Raw genomic sequence first — 22,940 nt, 5'->3', positions numbered from 1 at the left:
AATCTAGATTCCAGAAGTTGTATATTAAAATTTTACCATATGTTTTTTTTACGAATACTTGAATTTTAAAATTTGAATTTTTCCATACAAATTTTTTGAACCTTTGTCATTTGGTTTTATAAAATGAGACCCTAAAAAAATATCCGATACAATTAAACATTTTGGCATTTTGATTTTTTACCCTTTTCTTTATGTCTACACCAACAACCATCAATTTCAATCAGTTTTACCAGAAACTCTAAAGTTGAAAAATAAATCAAAGTGGTAGAAATCTAAACTCTGTACTCTAGAGTGCAATAAATTTTACAGCGACGTTTTATGTACATATGAACATACATATAAAAAATGTGCCACAGCAATTTCATAACATTCAAACTCAAACGCACACAATAGACGAAATACGAAATCATATTTTGCAATTTTTAATCAATTCCCAACACACATTGTCCGATTACTTTCAAATTTTGCAAGAGTTATACCAAATAATATTATATAATTCATATTCTTTGGTTATACAGATAAACAAAACAGAAATTATTCGAAGTAGATGTATTTTTAAGAACATGTCTATTCTTCATATATTGATACATAGATACTTTTGTAAATGCTAGTAAAGTTTAACAAGGGGACACAGTGGTATAGAAATAAAAAATAGGGGAAAACATAATTATTTAACTTCTAAACGGTTTGGCCGGTTTTCTTTTTAAGTTATCTAAAAAATTTCTAAGGATCTCATTTTATAAAACGAAACGACAAACGTTCAAAAAATGTTTATGGAAAAAATTAAAATTTTCAAAAATTTTCCAGTATTCTTCATCCAATTTTTTTACGTTAACGAAAGTTTCGTTTTAGAAAATTAGAGGGTTATAAAGAATTTATACTTTTTGAGAAGAAAGAATTTATTTATTAATGATAAATTGATATGGTTCGACTAAACTTAAATAAATAGAATTTAAAGTCTCTTATGATCTGCTTTTGGATCACATATTCTCATGGGCGTATGATTATGATCATTGAATTATATATTAATCATACGTACATGTGTAATACATATTTGCACGATTGGTATCAGTGCTGCCAGAAAATGAATTTCAAAATTTTCTAATATAACAAAACAATTTATTTCAAAACTTGCGAATATAAATGATTGTTTTTTTCTAATTTTATTTTTATTAACATACTGGCTTTCAAAACATTTCAATTTCACATGAAATCAAGATTTCACACGAAATTAAAAATGTGATGTTCCCGTTTTCAATTGGTTTCAAATTTAGTTTTACAACAAGTAATCTTAGTCATATCATAACACATAATCTTAGTCATATCCCGCGCAAAAATAAACGAAAAAGTTTAGAAATGATAAAAAAATGCTTGAACTTTTTTCTATTGCATTGATTGTAAATCCAATTTTTGCTATTTAAAATGCTTATGTTTTTATAAAAATATTATATTTAAACCAGAGTACGAAAACAAATGAAACATTTCGCAAACGTTTCCATAATGTACAAAACTTTTCAAAATTTTTAAATCGTTTTGTACATGAGCAAAACTAAAACAAATACTTTTTAAGTGAGAATGAGCGAAAACAAAACAATTGGCTTTTCGCTCATCTACTTGCTTTTGTTTGCCTTTATAATCGTACATTTGAGAACAAAACAAATGCAGAAACGTATTTTATGAAAGAATCATAAAGTGTGTGTGGATTTCTTTTAATTTGTACGGTTTTTATTTTGTTTTTGTTTTTATACCCACCATCAAAAAAGATGGGGGGTACATTGTTTTTGTCATTCCGTTTGTAACACATCGAAATATTCATCTAAGACCCATAAAAGTATATATAAATTCTGGATCCTTATTAAATTCTAAGACGATCTAGCCATGTCCGTCCGTCTGTCCGTCTGTCTGTCCGTCTGTTGAAAACACGATAGAGTCCAACCGGAAGCAGCTAGCAGCTGAAATTTGCACAAATATTTTATATTGAAAATGGGCAATATCGGTCCACGATTTCGACTAGCCCTCATATAAGGTCCCCTTCAAAAAATGACTTTAACGATTATAACTGACTAAAAGAAACATCTATAGCGATGAAATTCGACATGAACATATTTTATAGGAACCTTAATATCATTGTAAAATTTCATAAGGATCGGTCCATAATTGACCCTATCCCCCATATAAGGTCCCCCCTGAAATGACATTAACGCTCATAACTGGCTAAAAGAAGCAGCTATAGCAATAAAACTCGACATGAACATATTTTTTAGGAATCTTAAATCATTGTAAAATTTTATAAAGAGCGGTCCATAATTGACCCTATCCCCCATATAAGGTCCCCTTCAGAAAAAGTCATTAGCGCTCATAACTGACTAAAAGAAGCAGCTATAGCGACGAAATTCGACATAAACATATTCTATAGGAACCTTAATATCATTGTAAAATTTTATAAGGATCGGTCCATAATTGGCCCTACCCCCCATATAAGGTCCCCTTCTGAAAATGCTTTTAAGGCTCATAACTGTCTAAAAGAAGCATTTATAGCGATGAAATTCGACATAAACGTATTCTATAGAAATATTAACCGCTTTGTAAAATTTTATAAGGATCGGTCCATAATTGATCCTACCCCCATATAAGGTCCCCTTCAGAAAATGACTTCAACGCTCATTACTAGCCTAAACTAAAATCGTTCTAGAAAATTTGAAGAGGGTCGGTCCATAATTGACCAAACGTCCCCCCTAAATGAGGTCCCTCTTAGAAAATAACTTTAACGCTTTTTACTACCTTAAAAATAAAAAGACAGCGACAAAATTCGACAAAAATGTCTCTACTAAATTTTAGGAGGATCAGTCCATAATTGATCCTATCGATATACATATGTATGATGGTAAAATTATACATAGATGTAATAAATGAGAAAATTGTTTTGATAATAACAAAAGCATCGATTTTAAATATGAAAATTTATTTATAAGGAAGCATTCCTTTTTGGCAATGATTTGATGGTGGGTATACAAGATTCGGCACAGCAGAATATAACACTCTTACTTGTTATTACTACTGTATTCCACATCTACAAAAACTTAAACCTACAAGTCTTCTTTTAATTTTGCTCAAAAATGTTTTTGTAATAAGCAAAACCATAAGAAAACGTTTGCGAAAATGTTTCGCTCAAAACTTTTCAGTTTTGCTCCCTTTGTTTTCCCAGCGGTTAAAATACACATTATGTACACGCTTATCTAAATGATATTTCGTCGCAGTCAGTGGTGATGCTTTCACTTATTCTTCCAGTTAGATTTAACATAAAAGTGTCCTAGGCTGCCTCATCGATGTGCTCTCGCTTAAAATGTAAGCCACAGTTTCATTAAGACAAATTAAAATTTCACTCACATAATGTGTGGAGTTCTAAGCGAAGTTAATGAGACGCCTATAAACGCTTGCAAATAAGAATGTAATGTATGTAGATTACAATCCTATTTGCATTTGTTAGTTAAAGTACCATGTCTTCCGATTTTGTTATAGAAAAAATTTATATTTTTTTACGTTTATTTCAAATTATGTAAGTTTATTTAAAAATTATCATCAAATAATAAACATGTATTATAGTTAATTCAATAAAAATATAATTAAACAATTTTAACGAAGATAAATGAAATGAATCTTAATTTTCTTTTGAAACTTTCGGTCATCTTCCTTTACAGATCCTGTAAACAAACAAGAGGAAATTGTCAGTATTAAAACTAGAATGTATGAAGTAAATTTACCCCAATTTTTAAATCCGTTTGTGCCATTTAGATCACCACAATTATTTTAAATTTTTACAATAAAATAAATTTTTTAAGAAAACACAACTTCACTTACAAAAGATCAACTTTAAACTGAAACAAAAAAATTATTCTTTTCATGTAGTACCTATACATACAAAAGAAAAATAAAACGGTACTTTAGTTCTGTTCTTTTAAAAGATATAAAAACAAAAAAAAAAACAACATGAAAAAGGCAGCTAACTCTCTGCTTAAATCGTAATCTATGTTATAATTAAAGTGCATGATATGTTGGATTACGCATACATTGCACTCTAAGTACTTAGATTGCTCGCTTAGAACGTCATACTGATGTCATCGAATATTATCTAAGTACTTTGTTTCATTTACCGCTGGGTTCTTTTTTAGCTGCGTACATTTGAGTTAATGAACATGATGTGCTTAAAAGCAAAAACAATACAAAACCAAATGAGAAATCGTTTTTGTTGTTTTGGTTTTGTTTCTGTTTTACTCACTGCAAAGATCAAAACAAAACAAAACAATTGCAAACATTTCGTTTAGTATATTTTCGTACTCTGATTTAAACAAATTAATATCTGAGGTGTTAGCTTTCAACGTCTCCTATTTCAAGTTCACCTATATTTGTCCAAACGTTCGTATTGGTTTTATAAGTAACATGCTAAATTTTAAGATTTTACCTTGGAATTTCAATTTGGTTATTTAATTCATATAAAACCTCCCTAATCAAAGTCTGCCCATTTTTTACCAATATTCACAAACATGTAAAAACTCTTCCTGCAAAATTTGAACATGCTAGCTCTAATAGTTTCCCAGATAAACGAATTTTCGTATTTTCATATATTGGGTGTCGTGGAATATTCATATAGGACGTGCCGTGGAATTCTAGCTATAATAGATTTGTAGATTAACGAATTTCTGTACTTAATTCATATTGGAGGTGCCACGCCCCTTATTGCTAGTACGCCAATTTTTTCCTTTATATTCATATTGAAACTAAAATGGCTTTGAGAAATTTTGAGGACTCTAGCAGTTATATTTTCCCAGATATACTAACTTAATATTTTTACAAGGAAGATGCCATGACTACCTTAGCTAGACTGCCCATTTTGCCATGTGTTCATATAGATGTCAATCTTGCACTTTGTGAGATATGCGACTTTTAATAATTATTTTGTATGTGGACGTTGTACCTCACCTACTTCAAATTCCAAAACAAAAGGTAGCCTATAGTTACTTCCAGGCATACTGGAAGACACTGTGAAAATTTTAACAAAAAGTCTATAAAGTTCAAACAAATGCATATTCATGTGAATTTTTAATCCTTTTCTGTCTCTGAAGTTTTTCTATTAATTGATATGCAATACTCAGTGGGGTTATTAAAAAAATAAACAATTTTAGAGAAATTTTATTTTTTAATAATATAATTATTTTACTTCATTCACAATAAAATTTATTGACTTACCATAAACCGTTCCATAAATAAATCCCAATGTACAAATACAAAAGCGTTACCGTTTCAATGAACAAGTAAAAAGAATTTTTTATGTTTCATTTTATACATAAATATAAATATTTGTAATTTTGGTTTTATTAATTTCAATGTATTCATATACACACAATTATGTACATATACGTATACAACATCCAACTTATTTATATATTTTTGTTGTTGTGTTGTTTTTGCAGCAATAAAGGAGCAATCAATACCGGAGTTGAAAAAAATACGACGACCACAAAGAAATGCTATCTATGAATATTGTCTGATAATTAAAATAACCGAAAGTGAACATACAATATGATTTATAGAAACGAAAAAGGACAATGCGCAACATAAACAAACAAAGAAAACACATACATTTGTATGTATATACATATATGAGGATGACGATGGCCACCGAACAGAAACAGAACCAGTTAAAAACATTATCATCAACTATAACTACAAATTCAACGGCAACTACAAGCGATTCTTGCCACACGTGTGTATAAACACATACACATAAGGACATTATATATACGTATATGTATTTAAATTGTATCCAGATATAAATACAAAAGTTATGCCAAACAAAATCCATAAATAAGAACGATCAACGAGTATGTGCTCTGCCTTGTTTTTTGGCTTGAATTCCTTTATTTGTGTTGTTTCAAATAATATAGTATGTATTCGTAATCTGTGAAATACAAAAGCCAAATAAATAAAATACCAAACCAAATAAAAAAACAAAAAAGGAAGCAATCGAACACCACACCAGTATTGAACACTGGATAAAGGATCATAAAACCATAAATGTATACAAATCTGCCAACCAACCAACCAGCCAGTGGGAAAAGGTTACGAAAACAAAAATAAAACTTTTTGTTTCTTTGTTTTTATGAACAAGTACTCTGCATATTTAAGAGCTGTGAGCCGAATGCTGTGATATCACTGAAGTTTTTCTTTTTTAACAACTACAACACAAATATAAAATAATAAACCAACAACAAATAGAAAAACTTTCTACATTCATATGAAAATTCATATTTCTGTTTTGTAAAACAGTGTGTTTAAGTTTAAACGCGTCTGTTTGTTTGCCTGTCCGTATGTGCGGATGTGAATGTGCCCCAAAAACTACAGACACTTAAAATTGTATTGTTGTATACTTTGCTCCTTGAAACGAGTATTTGGCAGATACCACACATATATACAATCATCCTAGTGCGGATGTTAAGGAATGATAGAGAACAGAACAATAAGTACAAGGCCAACGAGAAGGAAAATTGTTTTTTAACACTATACAACTACATAAAACGACGTTAAGCCAGTAGTCAGTCATATAGCGGACCAACCAGTCAGCCACATAGTCTGTCAGCTATACAACAGTTTCGTACCCAATTGCCTTGGAAACCAAATAAAAAAGTGTGATTTATACGCACATTTTTCTTACAAACACGCACACATACACAAAAGTAAATCATTGTATGGTATATGTATATGTGTAAATAATTGAATGGTTGAACGTACGGACGGACAAATAGCCATTTGTTCGATTGTGTGTAAATTTTACGTATGTTTCAACAAACTACTTTATACCCAAATACCCAAACGTACCGTATCGCATGAATGTTATTCATTGAAACATTTAAAATCTCCGACAATCATACAAACAAACATACGCAAGGACAAACGCACAAACACACGCATAATCATAAATATCACATACATCCATTCAAGGATTGAAATTACTGACCCACTTGTGTACAATACATTCATTTGTACTTATGTGTATGTGTGTACTTGTATGTTTGTAGGGAGCAGAAGAGCAAGCAATAGTTCATTCTATTTGTAATTTTACTATTTGGTGCTTGCTAAAGAGGCTTTACGAGCAATAAATGTCGAGTTAAGTCCTTTACGTCTTCTGCCTAAAGAGGCTGGTCAACCTAAACTATTAATTAAAGGCAACTAAATCTGACGGAAAAACAAGCTCGCACACACAAGCAATTTTCGCACACCATTTAGATTGTACGCACCCAAACAAATAAAAGCAAAAAAAAAAAACATAGAAAAAACAAAAATATTTGGTAAAATACTACAGCAGCAGGATCAACGAAATATATGTGAGACACTTCCAACTGCCATCTAAGCAACCCCAAATAGAAAACAAAAACAATCTAACCATCATACACCTACTGAACAAACATTGTACAGTCGGAGATACACACAGACAGGCGAGGCCGGCCGTTAGCCAGTTTGTATCACATAATGACCACACCGACGGAAGTGAAATATACGAGTTTATCGCTGTCATCGTTAATCACATGTTTTATATCCTCCATTGTACTTGTTAGCTGCCTGCTGGAGAACTTTGTCTCGACGTCAGCTAATGCTACGCCATTGGCAGTGGCCGAGGAAGTTTTAAGTTGGGATCATGCCGTCGATTTGAATGAGGATTTTCGTATTTTATGGAAAATCATTAATCAAGATATAACATTTGAAATACAAGCACGTACACTGGGCTATGTAGGTTTCGGATTTTCACCCGATGGTAATATTGCTGGCTCTGATATGGCCATTGGTTGGGTTGACAGAGGCCAAACATACTTTCAGGTAAGTTTGTTTTTTTATTTGCATTTTCTTTTATATCCAAATATACATACATTCATACTCGCCATTTGTCTTAACCTTTATAGAATTAGAGCAAATTTTTATTACAACATACGTGAATTTTGTGCTTAACACTCACTCTTTCTGTCGCTATGGTCATAAAATGTTAAATCATTATTTGCTAAACGGATTCATGGTTAAAATAATATTATTAACAAAATTATTATATTTGGGAAACATGTGTCCATGTATGTGTACAATTATTAAATTAATCATTGTTTGATTAAGGAACGAATGCTAGAGCAATTCTTGGTTTGATACGCTAAGAATGCACATTAGACGTGCCCAAAAGATATCTATATTGTTTAAATAACTAGTTAGTTTTACCGTAAGAAAATGATTGTAAAGTGAAAAATTGGGTATTAGTACATTTTTTATTTATTCAAAATTTAATAATTATTTTTTCTTAATATTTCTTCTAAATCTCAATTTGACATTTTTGCCAAACAGATGATTTTCTTATCCATGTAACTTATTACTAGGGAAACCAAAAATATATGCCCTAAAAAATAGTGTTTATGTGCATCAAATATACAGTAAAAAAAAAATATGCTCTTAAAATGTACAAAATATGCCCCAAAAAAAGTTTTAATGATTTTTTAACATACATATACATATCACGTAAAATATGCTCTATAAAACTCGAATATGCCTTAAATATGCTGCTGACATCAAATAATACAAAATTATGCTCTTGTGGATAAAATATGCGCTAACAAATCGATGCGAAAATTCTTAAATTGTTATGAAACGTGTAAATATCTTGTCCATGAGTCAATAAGACGCATCAAAAAAATTGATTTGCATATTTAGGTTTCCCTGCTTATTATACCCTACTCAGAATCACTTTTTGAGTTGATTAAGACATTTTTTTCCCAAGGACGTAGCCTATTACAAATAAAAACTGCAACTCAGACATTTGACCATAAATTTTGGATTTTTTTTTAAGACAACATTTGTTTCTTTAAAATATATCAGATTTGAAAATCGGTTACTTATGATTTATCAAAGCAAAACTTCAGAAAAGGCGCCTTTTCACGTCTTTCGCTCTTAAAAAGTAAGTTAACGAAGTGATGGGGGAAAACTAAAATGTGGGAAAACAAAATAATTTTTATTTGGAGTTTAATACTGTACAACATTTTACAAATAAAGTTGTCTTGGCGCTGTTATAATGTCTTAAAAAGGGCCAAAAATTGAGTTTTCTCAAACTTCAGGACACGATATCTCAAATCCCTGATATGATGGAGATCAGATTCGCATTCAGTGCTGATCAATCCTTTAGAATCGTCTTACTTGGTCTCAAGCTTTCGACATTTTTCCAAATTTTGTCGGCCTGTGTTACTTTTGGTCCCTGATATAAAACGTCAATTTACCCTACCCTTTTCAATAGTGCGTATGAGTAACATTTATAAAAAATAACAAGTATACTCAGTAAGAATGATATCACGGAAACCTGAAAATGCAAATACAAGTCTTCGATACCCTCCACCAACATCAATGATGATAGAAGGTATATGTATATAAGTTTGTTATTCCGTGTTTACCACCAAGAAATATTCATCTGAGACCCAAGATATATATATATATATACATATATGTCTATTAGACCGACTCACTCTGTATGTAAAGCAAAAACGTGTTTTTGTTACCCCTCTCAAAATTTACATTGCCAAAATATTTGAAGTCTTGCGATGGTCGTTCGTGAGCTGGACCAAATTTAAAAAAGGTATTTTTTAATTATTTTTTTAAAATTTTAGTTTTATTTAGAAACAATATATTCAATATGTGGTATCGTTTGAAAGGGGTTTTAAAGCCGCGTCCAATGATGTATTAATCATAAATAACAGCCTGCTCATAATTATCACATTACAAAAAAAAAAAAAAATTAAATTGTTAGGTTTTTCATTAATATAAATTAAATGTATGCAAAATTTTAAACACCACTAGAAGTGGCTTCAAAAAATCTTTCAAATGATACCACATATTGTATATTTTGTTTAAGAAAAAACTGTAAAATTTCAAATCATAACTAACAAGTGAGAGTGTTATATTCGGCTGTGCCGAATCTCATATACCCACCATCAAACCGTATGCCGTAAAAGAAATGCTCCCATATAAACATCAGGGTGATATTTGGAATATGGCTTAAGTCAATTATGGATAGAGCTCTTTTGAACTAACGTATGAGTAATTTTCTGACCTTTATATGCGTCAATAATGAACCGATACTCATAAAATTTTGTACATAGATTTCGTTTTGTATAGAACTTGTTTATGTCAAGTTTGATCGCAATACTCGTATTTTAAATAAGGAACACTCTTTCCTGAAAGAAACCTTTTATAGGCGCTAGGGTCAGTTATAGATCAGTCTTCATTAGATTCGGAATGAAGAATTATGTTCCTAAGTATATACTTTTTTATGCCGATTTTCATAGCTCTAATAGTTATTTTCTGAATCCTCCCCATCAAATTTTCTAAAAAGGACCTTATATGAGGGGTATGGTCAATTATTGATCTATCCTCATGACTTTTTGTACACCAATTTTTGTTCATATACAACTTGTTTACATTGAATATCATCGATGTACTCGCATTTTTATGCCAGTAATTAGAGGTAATGTAATTTTCTAAAGGGGGCTTATATGCGGGATAGAATGAATTACCGCCACATTCCGCATAAAATTCGGTAGCAAGATTAAAGTTCATATAGAAGTTTGTTATGTCAAATTTCATAACTCGTATTTTTAAGCCAGCATGATCGTTTAAGTAATTTTCTAAAGGGGGACCTTATATGGGGGCTCGCGAGGAACTTACTTGTGTCAAATGTTATCGCTATACTCGTATTTTTTAACCAGTAATGAGCGTTCAAGTCATTTTGTGAAGGGGACCTTGTATGGTCAATTATGAACTGATCCTCACTAAATTTGGTAGAGAGATTTTGGCTCGCATAAAACCTTTGTGTGACAAATTTCGTCACTATATTCATATTTTTAAGCCATTAATGAGCGTTAAAGTCATTTTCAGAGTTAAAAAAAAGTTAATAGAGAGGTTTTGGTCCTTAAGAAACTTACTTATACCGAATTTCATCGCTATACTCGAATGTTTAGGCCAGTAATGTGTGTGAAAGTCATTTTCTGAAGGCGACCTTATATGGGGGGTAGAGTCAATTATGGACCGAACCACAGTACATTTGGTAGAGAGATTTTGGATCACATAAAATTTATACGTGTCGAATTTTGTCACTATGTTCATATTTTTAAACCGATCCTAATGGAAAGTTAATAGAGAGGTTTTGGTCCGTAAAAACCTTACTTATACCGAATTTCATCGCTATACTCGAATGTTTAGACCGGTAATGAGTGCTAAAGTTACTTTCTGTAGGGGACCTAATATGGGGGCTAGGGTCAATAATGGACAGATCCTCAAAAAATTTCGTAGAAATATTTTGGCTCATATGAAACTTACTTATACCGAATTTTATCGCTATACTCGAATGTTTAGGCCAGTAATGAGTGTTAAAGTCATTTTCTGAAAGGGACCGTATATGGGGAGTAGGATCAATTATGGGCCGATCCTCAAAAAATTTTGTAGAAAGATTTTGGCTGATATAAAACTTATTAATATCGAATTTGATCGCTATACTCGTACTTATAAAACAGTTATTCCCGTTAAAGCTGTTTTTTGGAGGTCCACTTGTATGGGGGCTATCGGAAAACGTGGACCGATATTGCTCATTTTCAATACCAAACAAACCTTAGAAATAGAGTATATTTATGTAAAATTTTAACTGTCTCCCGTGTGGGCCCTATCGTGATTTCAACAGACAGACGGACGGACAGACGGATGGGCATGGCTAGATGGTCTTAGAATTTAATAAGGGCCCAGAATATATATACTTGTGTGGGTCTATGACCAATATTTCGATGTGTTACAAACGGAATGACAAAATCAATTTATCTGTAAAACTCACTCACGTTAAAAGGAAGCAATGGAAATTAACGAAATTCATCTAAAACATTCTATAATATCCGTTACAGTTTGGTATTGAAAATCAGCACAATAAAGTTCAGAGATATAAGTAAAAATTTCAGACAACCTCGAAAAAATTTTCACCCATTTGGGAAATACTGTGTTGACAATCAGAAAAATCGGTCCACAATTTCTTATACCACCCATACAAATAGGGTTTTTCACAATAAAAGAACAAAAAATTGTTCAACAAGAAACAGTACTCGATCTCACAACGTCGATATATCAACTAGACTCAGTTGCTAACACATCATCAAAAAATTGAGCACATTGAGAAAATGTAACTGTTTATTTTCAGAAACATCAGCATTGATAAAAGTTATTCAGCAAAATTTTTTGAACAATATATGAATATGAAAAATATTAGTTTGGTGATGTGGATTGAACAGAGAATTAACAAACTTTAAATCGCCGGTTCGTATCCTGGTAAACTTATGCTTTTTCTAAATAATACGTCCACGGACATTATGAAACGCCACCATTTTAGTTATATGTCCGTTTCTTTAATACAACATATGTATAATATACATTCAATATCAAGTTTTATAAAAACTCAAGGAAACAAGTTAGAGTGTTGTGCCGAATTTTAAAAATCCACCACTATCAACATGTTATAGAAATTATAAAATTTTAAATATTTTAATATATTTGAATGTGTGTGAAAAATGGAAATAAAGATTTTAAAACCTTTTATATAATTTTGTATGATAGATATAAAAAATTGTGAACCGAAAATTCCATCCGGCCCTGCAGCTTTATAGGGAGCAAAGCTCTTGATTGCCCCTTTAACCATGTCAGTTGTAATAACTATTTCCGTGTTACCCTCCCCTTCCTCCAATATCGGTTCATCTATGTTATTCGATATACCGGGTGGGAAATGAGAATCCATTAGGAGTTTCATTGTCTCCTCCATATCCTCAAGCCTCCTGCCCGTGTCATCGATCATAGATTCCGGTTGGACATGAGTTTTGGATAGGAATTTTTTTATCTTCGATACATCATTTACGCTATCTACCTGTTCACAGAAAAGTTTCCAGGAGTCTCGTTTGGCTTTTCGAACGATTTTCTTATATTCACCAAGTTTATTACGATACTCATCCCAGTATACTGCGGTCTTTTTACGCCGTGCCCGGTTAAATAGTTTGCGAAGAGTCTTCCCAAGGTTCCGGATCTCCCCAGTTACCCAGGGTTTTTCCTGGGCAGATCTCCGCTCTCGCAGAGGGCAGCTGTCCTCGAACGATTCAACCAGGGCACTTGTGAACGTTTCCACTTTGGCATCTATATCCTCTTTATTTCGACATTGAAAAGTGTCCTGACCTAAACGGTTCTTTAGTAAGGTCCCGAACATTGTCCAATTGGTTTTAGACTTATTCCGAAACTTTATCGGCTTTGGTGGTGGCCTTAGTATTTTAAATCTTATGTACCGATGATCAGAAAAGGAGTGCTCGTCCGAAACTCTCCAATCCTGAATTTCGTTTATAAGCTCTTCTGAACATATAGTTATATCTAATACTTCTTCTCTGATTCTATTGACGAAGGTAGCTTTATTACCTAAGTTCAATGTTATCAAGTCTTTAGTATTAAAGAAATCCATGAGGGCTTGTCCCCTGCGATTGGTGTTTGTACTACCCCAAGCTACATGGTGCGAGTTGGCATCACAACCTATTACAATTTTCTTATTTTTCCTTTGTGCCTCTTCAACCAGTTTCATCAGATCCGACGTTGGTGGTAGTGTCGGAGAATCGAAAGGCAGGTAAATAGATGCAAGGAATATGTTGCCACGACCTTGCTTCAGCACCGTTGCATCCGATGTTGATAATCCTGTTGAGAGGAGAAAACATAAGTTCTTGTGACATAAGATACATGTTCTAGGGCGAGATCCTGTATCAGCGTAGAAAAGTTGGAAATTTACGTGATTTAATCCAGAAACCTTGTTGCGAATCGTCCAAGGTTCCTGGATTAAAGCTATATGTATTTTACCTGTGTTGATTTTAGCCATCAGAGCGTTGGTAGCTGTCTCGCTCCGATGGAGGTTTATTTGGATAACCTCAATCATGGTCATCCATTAAACTGTCTTCCAGCGAGTTGGTGGTCACCTCCTCGCTCTTTGGATTTGACTCCTCCGGATAGCCTGAAGTGGCTATTAATGCAGTGAGTACTGTTGATGGCACTGCGGTGTCCTTATCAGGCATAGGAATAGCAGTATTTTTAATAGACACATTCCCAATTCTGGAGAGCATTGCTGTTCTGTCTTCTGGCGGGTGAGTGATTTCCTCCTCGCTTTTAGGATTTGACTCCTCAACATTGCTAGTACTTGCTAATGATGCTTTGGGTACTGTCTTAGGTGTTTTAGTGTCCTTGTCGGGGCCGGTTTTGACAGCTCTTTCAATCGGCGCCTTCCCAATTTTGGAAAGGGCAACTACACTTTCTTCTGGCGAGTTAATGGTAAATTCCTCGATTTTAGGATTTGACTCCTCAACGTTATCAGTAGTGGATACTGATGCTGTGGTCCTAGGTTTTTTAGTGTCCTTTCCGAGGCTTGTTGTAACAGCCCTTCCAATCGGCACCTTCCCAATTTTGAATATGAAAGATTTATAGGCGAAGTAAGCCCTACCTTTATTCTTGGCAAGACTAGCCATGGATTTCTGGTCGATACCTATTACAAATAAAGTTCCCTCAGGTTCTTCTTTCCTGTAAAAGACATCCCATTTTTCCACGGCCAGCTCAGCATTTTGACCTCCAAGAATTTCCAGTATACGTTCATTAGCCAGTTTACTGCCCCATCCTTTTATGTAGACAGTGGACTTTAGGAGCACCGGAAGCTCGCTCTTCTTTGCCAGTCCCAGCCTAGCGCCGTCCCAGGGAGGAGGGATACTTTCCACCAAGTTCTTTAGGGTGCTAACACATTGGTGAGATGCCAACCTCATCAACATCACGCCCATGCTGAACTCGCAGCTCTCGCTCTCTATTGGTTGTTTGCCCTTTGAAGCGATTGCATGGTCCACTATCTTATTGTTGACCAGGTCTTCTATTTTACTCTGTTGGTCTATTGGAATTTTGCCTGTCGGATTACCGGCATCGTAAACTGCATAGCAGAGATCGTCCCGGTGCCTACTTCTGGCAACTTTGGCGTAAGATGGCGGCTCTTTTCCTTTTCCTCCGTCTAGCTTCTCCTTCCTCGTTTTTCGGGGCTTCTTTTGAGATTCCCTTATCTTCGAGGTTGATTTCGCCGACGTGTTCGTCTTCGGAATATCTGGCTTGGCGTTGTCACCCTTACTCGCAGGATTCTCACTTGAGATTCCTTTGAGTGAAGTATGGCTTGGCTTCGACTGTGTATTAGAAGATGGGGAGCTCTTTTTCTTCTTAGGTTTATTCTCAGTTGTCAACTCCTCGGGAGACCTGATCCTTTTTGCCTCAGATCTTGTGAGAGAGTCCGATTTTTCCTTTGGAGTGTCGTGGGATTGACTAACTATGATTTCCTGAAGCATCTTTTTCAACTTCCTCCTCTGTGCTCCAGAAAGTCTTTTCTTAGTAATAGGTAGTTTAGCTATGCTATCACTCACCTCTTTCACCATTTGCTCTACTTCATCCTTTTTGGGATTTGCTATAATGGTATTATTATTATCATCTGAGGATTCAGAGTCGGAACCCTCACCTATGTTTAAAGGCTGAGGTAGCTTAGAGCTCTTTTCGAGTACCGAGTTCTCTTTCACCCCTATATTTTTGCCAGCGGCATGCTGTACACTTGACGCATTGTCCGCCACGGAGGCCAAGGTACCCACCTCCGTAGTAGTATTCTGCTCACGATTGCAGGATGACGACGACACGTGACTCGCGAGTAGATCAACACTTGCCGCCGGTACTGGGTTATTTAGGCCCTGCACCGTAACTTTTATCTTTTTATTTTCATTTTCCATATTTGTTTTTTTTTTTTTCCAGTTTTTTGGTCCGCGGGGAATATAATATTCCCAGGTGGTGGACAATCTGCCCTCCCTCAGCTTAAGTGAAATTAAAGCTGGGAGAGGACAGATGGTCCATCACCACCCCCTATCCGCCACCCGGGGACGCGCTCGGTAGGAAAAATCTGGAAAACTCCCCCGAGTCTGGAAAACTCCCCCGCCTTATGTAAAAGCACTCGGTAATTATTTTCCAAAAAGGAGAAAGTGCGATTTCTGCTTATTAAATTGATTCTCTAAATTAAAATACTATTTATTCACTAATAATCACAGTTATTAAATTAATATTACATTTTTTTTCGATTTTCAAATAACCTGCTATATTTGGCTTTGCCGAATCTTAAATACACTCCATCTTAAACTGATGACGTTTGTAAATTATAAAATTTTAAGAATTGATAAAAATTTACCTTTACAATATTTACATATTATATACACATTTTCATTACGCATTTAAATATGCCATTAAAACAGAACTACCACATAACAGACTGTTAAAATTAAGAAATATTAACCTATATTAAGTATTTAACATAATTTGTATGTGTGTGAAAAATGTATGGAAGTAATGAAGTATTATAAAAACTGATTTTTAACACTGTTTATCTGCAGTAGTTTTTGTAAAAAGTAAAAAAATATGTTAAAAAACACAATTTCTTTCGTGGTTGTCTGAAATTTTTACTTATATCTATGAATCTATTAGACCGATTTGATGATTTTCAATACCAAACTGTACCGGATAATGACGGTAAATGGTTTATGCTTTCTTTTGAAAAACGCCCATTTTAAAAAAAAATGGGGAAATTAAAATAATACCTGTGCCAAATATTGCAAAATCTTGTTCTTGAGTTAAAAATTTTATTGATAGACATTCAACGCGGATCCTATTAAGCGACTATAAACCTCTCAGAGTAAATCCGATAAGCTTTCTTTTGAGCCAAAAAATGCCAATTTTGAAAAAATATTTTTGGAATGATTAAAGAAATAGCTATCTAAAGTCCTTTGGATAATTTTTGCTAGGATCAATAGGTGAAAAAACATCTTCCAAAGAACCGAAAAATAAGTAGAATTTACTCTATGGAAGTACTGAATGTTCTTTTTATTTTATTCTAAATTCATTACTTCTGAAGACGTTTTTCAAGAAGTAATTTTTATGCTCTTTTTTAGAAGTTATTTGGATATAAAATTGTTGAATTATAGAACACAACTGATTTGACTTAAATATATTAACATTAATAAGGGAAATAGACACACTTAAAACAAACACAAAAAGAGGGAAAAAGTTATATAACATCTAATGGTTTGGCCGATTGTATTGAAATTTTACAAGCGTAACGACTAAGAATTTGGACCTCATGTGCTCTGGTGGACCCATGGGCACGACGATGTTTTTATAACGCTTGATGAGGAGATTATATTTCTGTAATAGATGAAACAGGATCGTTTTAAAAATTTAACATACCCGAGGTGTCCTACTTTGCGGACGCCTGACTAAGCCCCATGAGATCCAAATTCAAAACTTAAACTCGGCAGCAAGCTCTCTTTACTAATTTATAGATATATCAATTTTAGACCCATTTAAATATTCCTAAAAGTACGAGTTAAATATTTTATAATTATGGATCACTTAATATTTTATTTTCAGGACCGTCATTTAAAACGTAATGGAGACCCTGAGCCAATTGTTGACCCCTCACAGGACTACATGCTTATGCTGGGTTATGAAAATAGAACGCATACTGTACTAAGATTTCGTAGGAAACTTGATACTTGTGATAATGTACATGACATAGCAATAACGGTAAGTAAATAACTTTTATACATGATAAATGAATTACAAAAGTAAAATTAAATTAAACAATTTTAAAAGATGCTCGCTCACACCATAACCTTGATTAATGACACATTTCGCTTTTTTTTCAAAAGTTTTAAGCTGTTTAAATATTTTGTTAAAAACATTGATTAAATGAGTTTCGAAACTTTTTATGCTTTCAAAGTAATGAATTGAAAATGTATTTAAACTTTTTGTGTATTGAAAGCAGACTTATACTAACCCATCTTACAAACCTACATATACATATATGCATGTATATTTGTACATTAGGGTGGCCTCGTTTGATGGAGAAAATGAAAGCTTGATTCTATCTCAGATACCATTTGTAAAAATTTTTGTTCTGGTGTCTGGAGAGATGAGTTAATAGATAAAAATTCCCTTTTTACATTTTTCCGTGTTTCGCGCAAAGGAATGATATGAAGTTTTGATATCTTGTGAGATGTCTTGAGAGGCCTTTTTTAATATCATAAATTTTTGTGTTAGTTAAAAAAATGTATACATTTTAAACTTCTACGGAGATAGGTATATATTTAATGTAATTAACCGAATCATAAATCTAATTATATTTAACCGAAACTTTTTTTCGTTTTTCGAAATTAAATTACATCTAAATAATGTAAACAACAACAATCAAAATGTTGTTTACAAAAAAAGCAAGACAGTTAACATCAATAATTTCTAATTTAGGACCTCCTTAATGTACATACATACCCAGTAAACAATTTTTTCAGACTTTATCAGAATTTTTAACGAATTTCTAAATTTCCCTTAGACATTTTGCGGAATAATCGGCAAACTTTTTGTTAGACTTTTCTGCACATTTTCTGAAGTATTAAACGATTAACATCACACTCGTCTGCACATTATCGAAAGGGAATTTCAGTGTTACTACAATAATGAGACTACTCTGCACATTGGCGGAGGACAATTTGTTTTTTTATACCCTCCACCACCATCAGTGGTGATAGACATATTTCATTAATTAATAAATCTATTGCAGTAAAATACGACCTGTTTTTTTTTTTTTTTTGCATATAAATGATTATACGATTTTTTTTCCTGATCGGTCAATAATTGGTCACAACTCCCATAAAGGAACATTTCCGAAAATTAATTAAACACACATTAACAATCAAAGTTATCGGGATAAAATTCGACATAAATGTGTATTTAGTATATATAAGTCGTTAAACGGAAAATCGATTGTATTTCCGATAGAATTATTGAAAATTTGAATCTCGCAGATATCTGGGGTCTTCTGAAAACTGATTTCATCATACACACAGACAGACAGACGGACATGGCTAAATCGACTCCGCTATCTATAAGGATCCAGAATATATATACTTTATAGGGTCGGAAAATTATATCATATAGGGTCGGAAAATTATATCATAGAAATTACAAACGGAATGACAAACTTATATATACCCTTCTCACGAAGGTAAAGGGTATAATTACATAAAAAGTTTTGTAGTATATCTTTATTTCCGTTTTCACATACATACAAATTAAACATTTATTAAACCATGATATTTGTTAAATTTATTACATTATGTAAACATCTGTTAAGTGTTAGTTCCGAATTACATGGTATATTTTAAGGCGTAATGAAAATGAAGGATATGTTATGGTAAATTTAAATTTATCGTTAAAATTTGATGATTTATATAACTTTTATATGGTAGAGGGTATTTTAGATTCGGCACAGCCGAATATAGCACTCTAACTTGTTCTTGTGTGTCTTTTACAAAAACTATTACAGTTCAATGATGAATTTTGTCAGTAAAAAAATCGTGAAAATCGAATCACAATTTCTTATACCTTTCAAATTACAGAATTATGTAAAAAGATTTAAAATACATTTGTATTTCCATTTTTCATGAATTTCATCAGCAAACATATTTTTATTTTAGTTTTGCACCGTTGTCCAAGTTTGGAGATGTTTTTTGAAAGTATTTTATGTAGGAACCGTACTATTTATTAACCGATTAGAAACCCATGTTTATTCATGAATAAAACGCAACTTTGTTTTTAAAAATCCGTTAACAAGTGACGATATTATTGATCTCTTTCTTAATACAAAATTTTTTCAAAGCTGATTTTCCGAAAGATAGGGGATAGGGCTAAATATGGTCCGATCCTCCCACAATTAGGAGGAAGGATTTAGATTTATATAAAAATTATTTAAGCTGAATTTCATCGTGATATTGATATAATTAAGAGAATTATGGAATTAAAGTCGCTTTCTTAAGGAGGATTTGAATGGGGACTAGGGTCAAATAAGGTCCAAACAATACAAAAATCGGTATAAATGAGTTTGCTGTAATTTTTAGTGATACTGCTGATTCTTTAGACAATACGGTCTTATTTGACCCTAGTCCCCATACAAACCCTCCTTCAGAAAATGACTTCAATTAAATAATTTTCCTCTAAATATTAATATCACGATGAAATTCAGCATAAATAACTTTTATATAAACATAAATCCTTCCACCAAATTTTTCGAGGATCGGTCCATATTTAACCCTATCCCCCATATAAAGCATCCTTCAGAAAATCAATTTATGAACAATTTTCTTAAGAAAAAGATCAATAACGTCGTCAATTGCTAACGGATTTTTAAAAACAAAGTTGCATTTTCCTATGAATAGACAGGGTTTTCTAATCAATTGATAAATAGTACGGTTCCTATATAAAATAATTTAAAAAAACAACTCCAAACTTGGACAACGGTGCATAACTAAAATAAAAAATATGTTTGCTGATGAAATTCACACATATATAAACGTAATATATGTCATTATAAAGGCCTCAGCTTCTGCTTTCTAAATCCATAGATAAACTTGAAATCAGTTCAGATTCAACTAAGTTACTGACTTATAAGTGCTTAAAGGTACGAAAAAGCGGGTTTTTGCCTGTAACTCAAGATTTTGGAGGTGTTTGGCAAATTTAAAAAACATATTCTTGTCCTACTCGGATCCACCTTTCAGAAAAATAGTGTCACTTCCCAGGTATTTTTTTTGTCGCATAGTGTTAGCATTCGTTAAATTTAGTACGTTATGAAATATTCTTTTAATTGCTAGTTCTCTTCTACACGATATTTTTTAAGGCATAATGAAAATGTTTTTAATATGAAAGACATTTTATGGTAAATTTTAATCAATCGTTAAAATTTGATAATTTATGTAACCTGATTATGGTGGATGGTATTTAAAATTCGGCACAGCCGAATAAGTGCTGATAGAGGGTATAAGTGGTGATATAGGGTATATATAAGTTTGTCATTCCATTTGTAACACTGAGAAATATTAATCTGAGACCCAACAAAGTATATATATTCTTGATCCTTATGAAATTCTGAGTCAGATATGTCCGTCTGTCTGTATAATACACGCTCACGTTAAAACGAAGCAATGGAACTCAATGAAATTCACCCAAAATATTCATTGTTATCCTAAGCAGTTTGGTATTGAAGATCGGTGAAATAGGTTCAGATTTATTAGTAAAAATTTGAGACAACCTCGAAAAAAATTGTGATTTTTCACATAATTATTTGTGCTTTTTACAAAAACTACTGCAGATAAATTGATGAATTTTGTCAAAGATACAACTCTTGGTTCCAGGATCAACATTGTTAAAAATCGGAAAAATCGGTTCACAATTTCATATATATCCCCGGAAATTAATTTATTGTTAATAACTTCCGTTATAATGCCGATATCTTTACAAAATTTTACAAATTAAAGCTTTTTGCCAATAGAATTCAAATAAGGAAACAATTTTCGGAATCGGTCCATAATTGGTCTTAGCTTCCATATAAGGTCCCCTTCCAAAAATCACTTAAAGGCACATAACTCATTACCAAATAATGATATACATACAATACAATTGGTACAAATATTGCCTTTGTATACAGAAATGTTACCTTGAAATTTTTTTACGATCGGTCCATATTTGGTCATAGGTTCCATACAAGGTCCCCTGCAGAAAACCACTAAAACGCATTTAAATCGTTACAAAATAATGATATACATATAAAAAATGTGGCACAAACCTTGCTTTTATCTACGGAAATGTTACTAAAAAGTTTGTTTACGATTGGTTCATAATTGGCCATAGCTCCCATACAAGGTCCCCTTCCGAAAATCACTTAAACGCACCTTACTCATTACCAAATAACTATATAGATTAAAAATATGGCACAAATAATGCTTGTATATACAGAAATAATACTGTATTTTTTTACTAAAGGTCCATAATTGGTCGTAGCTCCCACACAAGATCCCCTTTCGAGAATCACTTAAGCGCATATTACTCATTACAAAATAATGATATTCATAAAAAATTTGGCACAAATATTGATGAACTTTGTCAGACATATAGTTTTTGGTACGTGTATCCAGATCCACTGTGTTGAAAATTGATATCGGTCCACAATGTTATATACAAACCATAGGGAGTTAAAAATATTTATTTTTTCGAAAAAAATTAAATAAAAACCGTCCAAATCAAACAGGAGTTTGAACCCACTATCTCTCAGTTCCTAGTTCTACGTCATATCCATTACACTATTAAGTCTGACGATTGTTTGTCAACTAATGATCTTGACAGAGATTTTCTTTCCTGTTTGTGTAAAAAACTGTCGATAACCCACGATCAAATAAAATGATCACATTGAGAAATTGTTACTGTTTCATTTTTTATGCTATTCAGCAACATCAGTGTTGATAAAAGTTATTCAGCAGCAGTGTTTTGCACAAACAGAAAATAACATGATATTTTTATATGGAAAATATTAGTTAACGAGAGTTGAAATAAAGAAGTGGTGTTATAGATTGAACGGAGAATCGACAAGCTTGAACATCGCCGGTTCGATTCCTGATCGATCTTAATAATTAAAATTTTTAATATTTTTTTAAAAACCAAATTAAATGAAATTTTTTGTTTAAAAAAAAATTAATTTCTGAGACAATTTAGCTATGTTCGTCTTCTGCTCATCCGTCTTTGTCAAACACGATCAAAATTTTGATAATATTCTTAAGTTTAATACTGAATATCAGAAATTTATATTTTCATACATATATACAAATTATTATAAATATTTTTATACTCTCCACCACCATCAGTGGTGATGGAGGGTATATATAAGTTTGTCATTCCGTGTGTAACACCTAGAAATATTCACCTGAGAC

At 32.6% G+C, this 22,940-nt stretch overlaps 1 protein-coding gene across 1 annotated transcript in view; it reads left to right on the top strand.

The window, feature by feature from the left end:
• LOC119603303 (MOXD1 homolog 2-like) overlaps positions 1-19,534 on the top strand; it is a 49,581-nt gene extending 30,047 nt beyond the window's left edge. Inside the window, exons 3-5 of the mRNA XM_037955303.1 lie at positions 5,469-7,869; positions 17,557-17,712; positions 19,511-19,534. Coding sequence (XP_037811231.1) covers positions 7,525-7,869; positions 17,557-17,712; positions 19,511-19,534 — 525 coding nt within the window. The 5' untranslated portion in view covers positions 5,469-7,524. The remainder of the gene's footprint in view (positions 1-5,468; positions 7,870-17,556; positions 17,713-19,510) is intronic.
• The last annotated feature ends 3,406 nt before the right edge of the window (positions 19,535-22,940 follow it).

The sequence above is a fragment of the Lucilia sericata genome, unplaced genomic scaffold (assembly GCF_015586225.1).
Source record: "Lucilia sericata isolate MDLA Ls3-8-SP2 unplaced genomic scaffold, ASM1558622v1 Contig000291F_arrow, whole genome shotgun sequence".
NCBI classification, from domain to species: Eukaryota; Metazoa; Arthropoda; class Insecta; order Diptera; family Calliphoridae; genus Lucilia; species Lucilia sericata.
The sequence above is the reverse complement of the archived record's forward strand: the minus strand, read 5'-3'. Positions and strand labels throughout refer to the sequence as shown.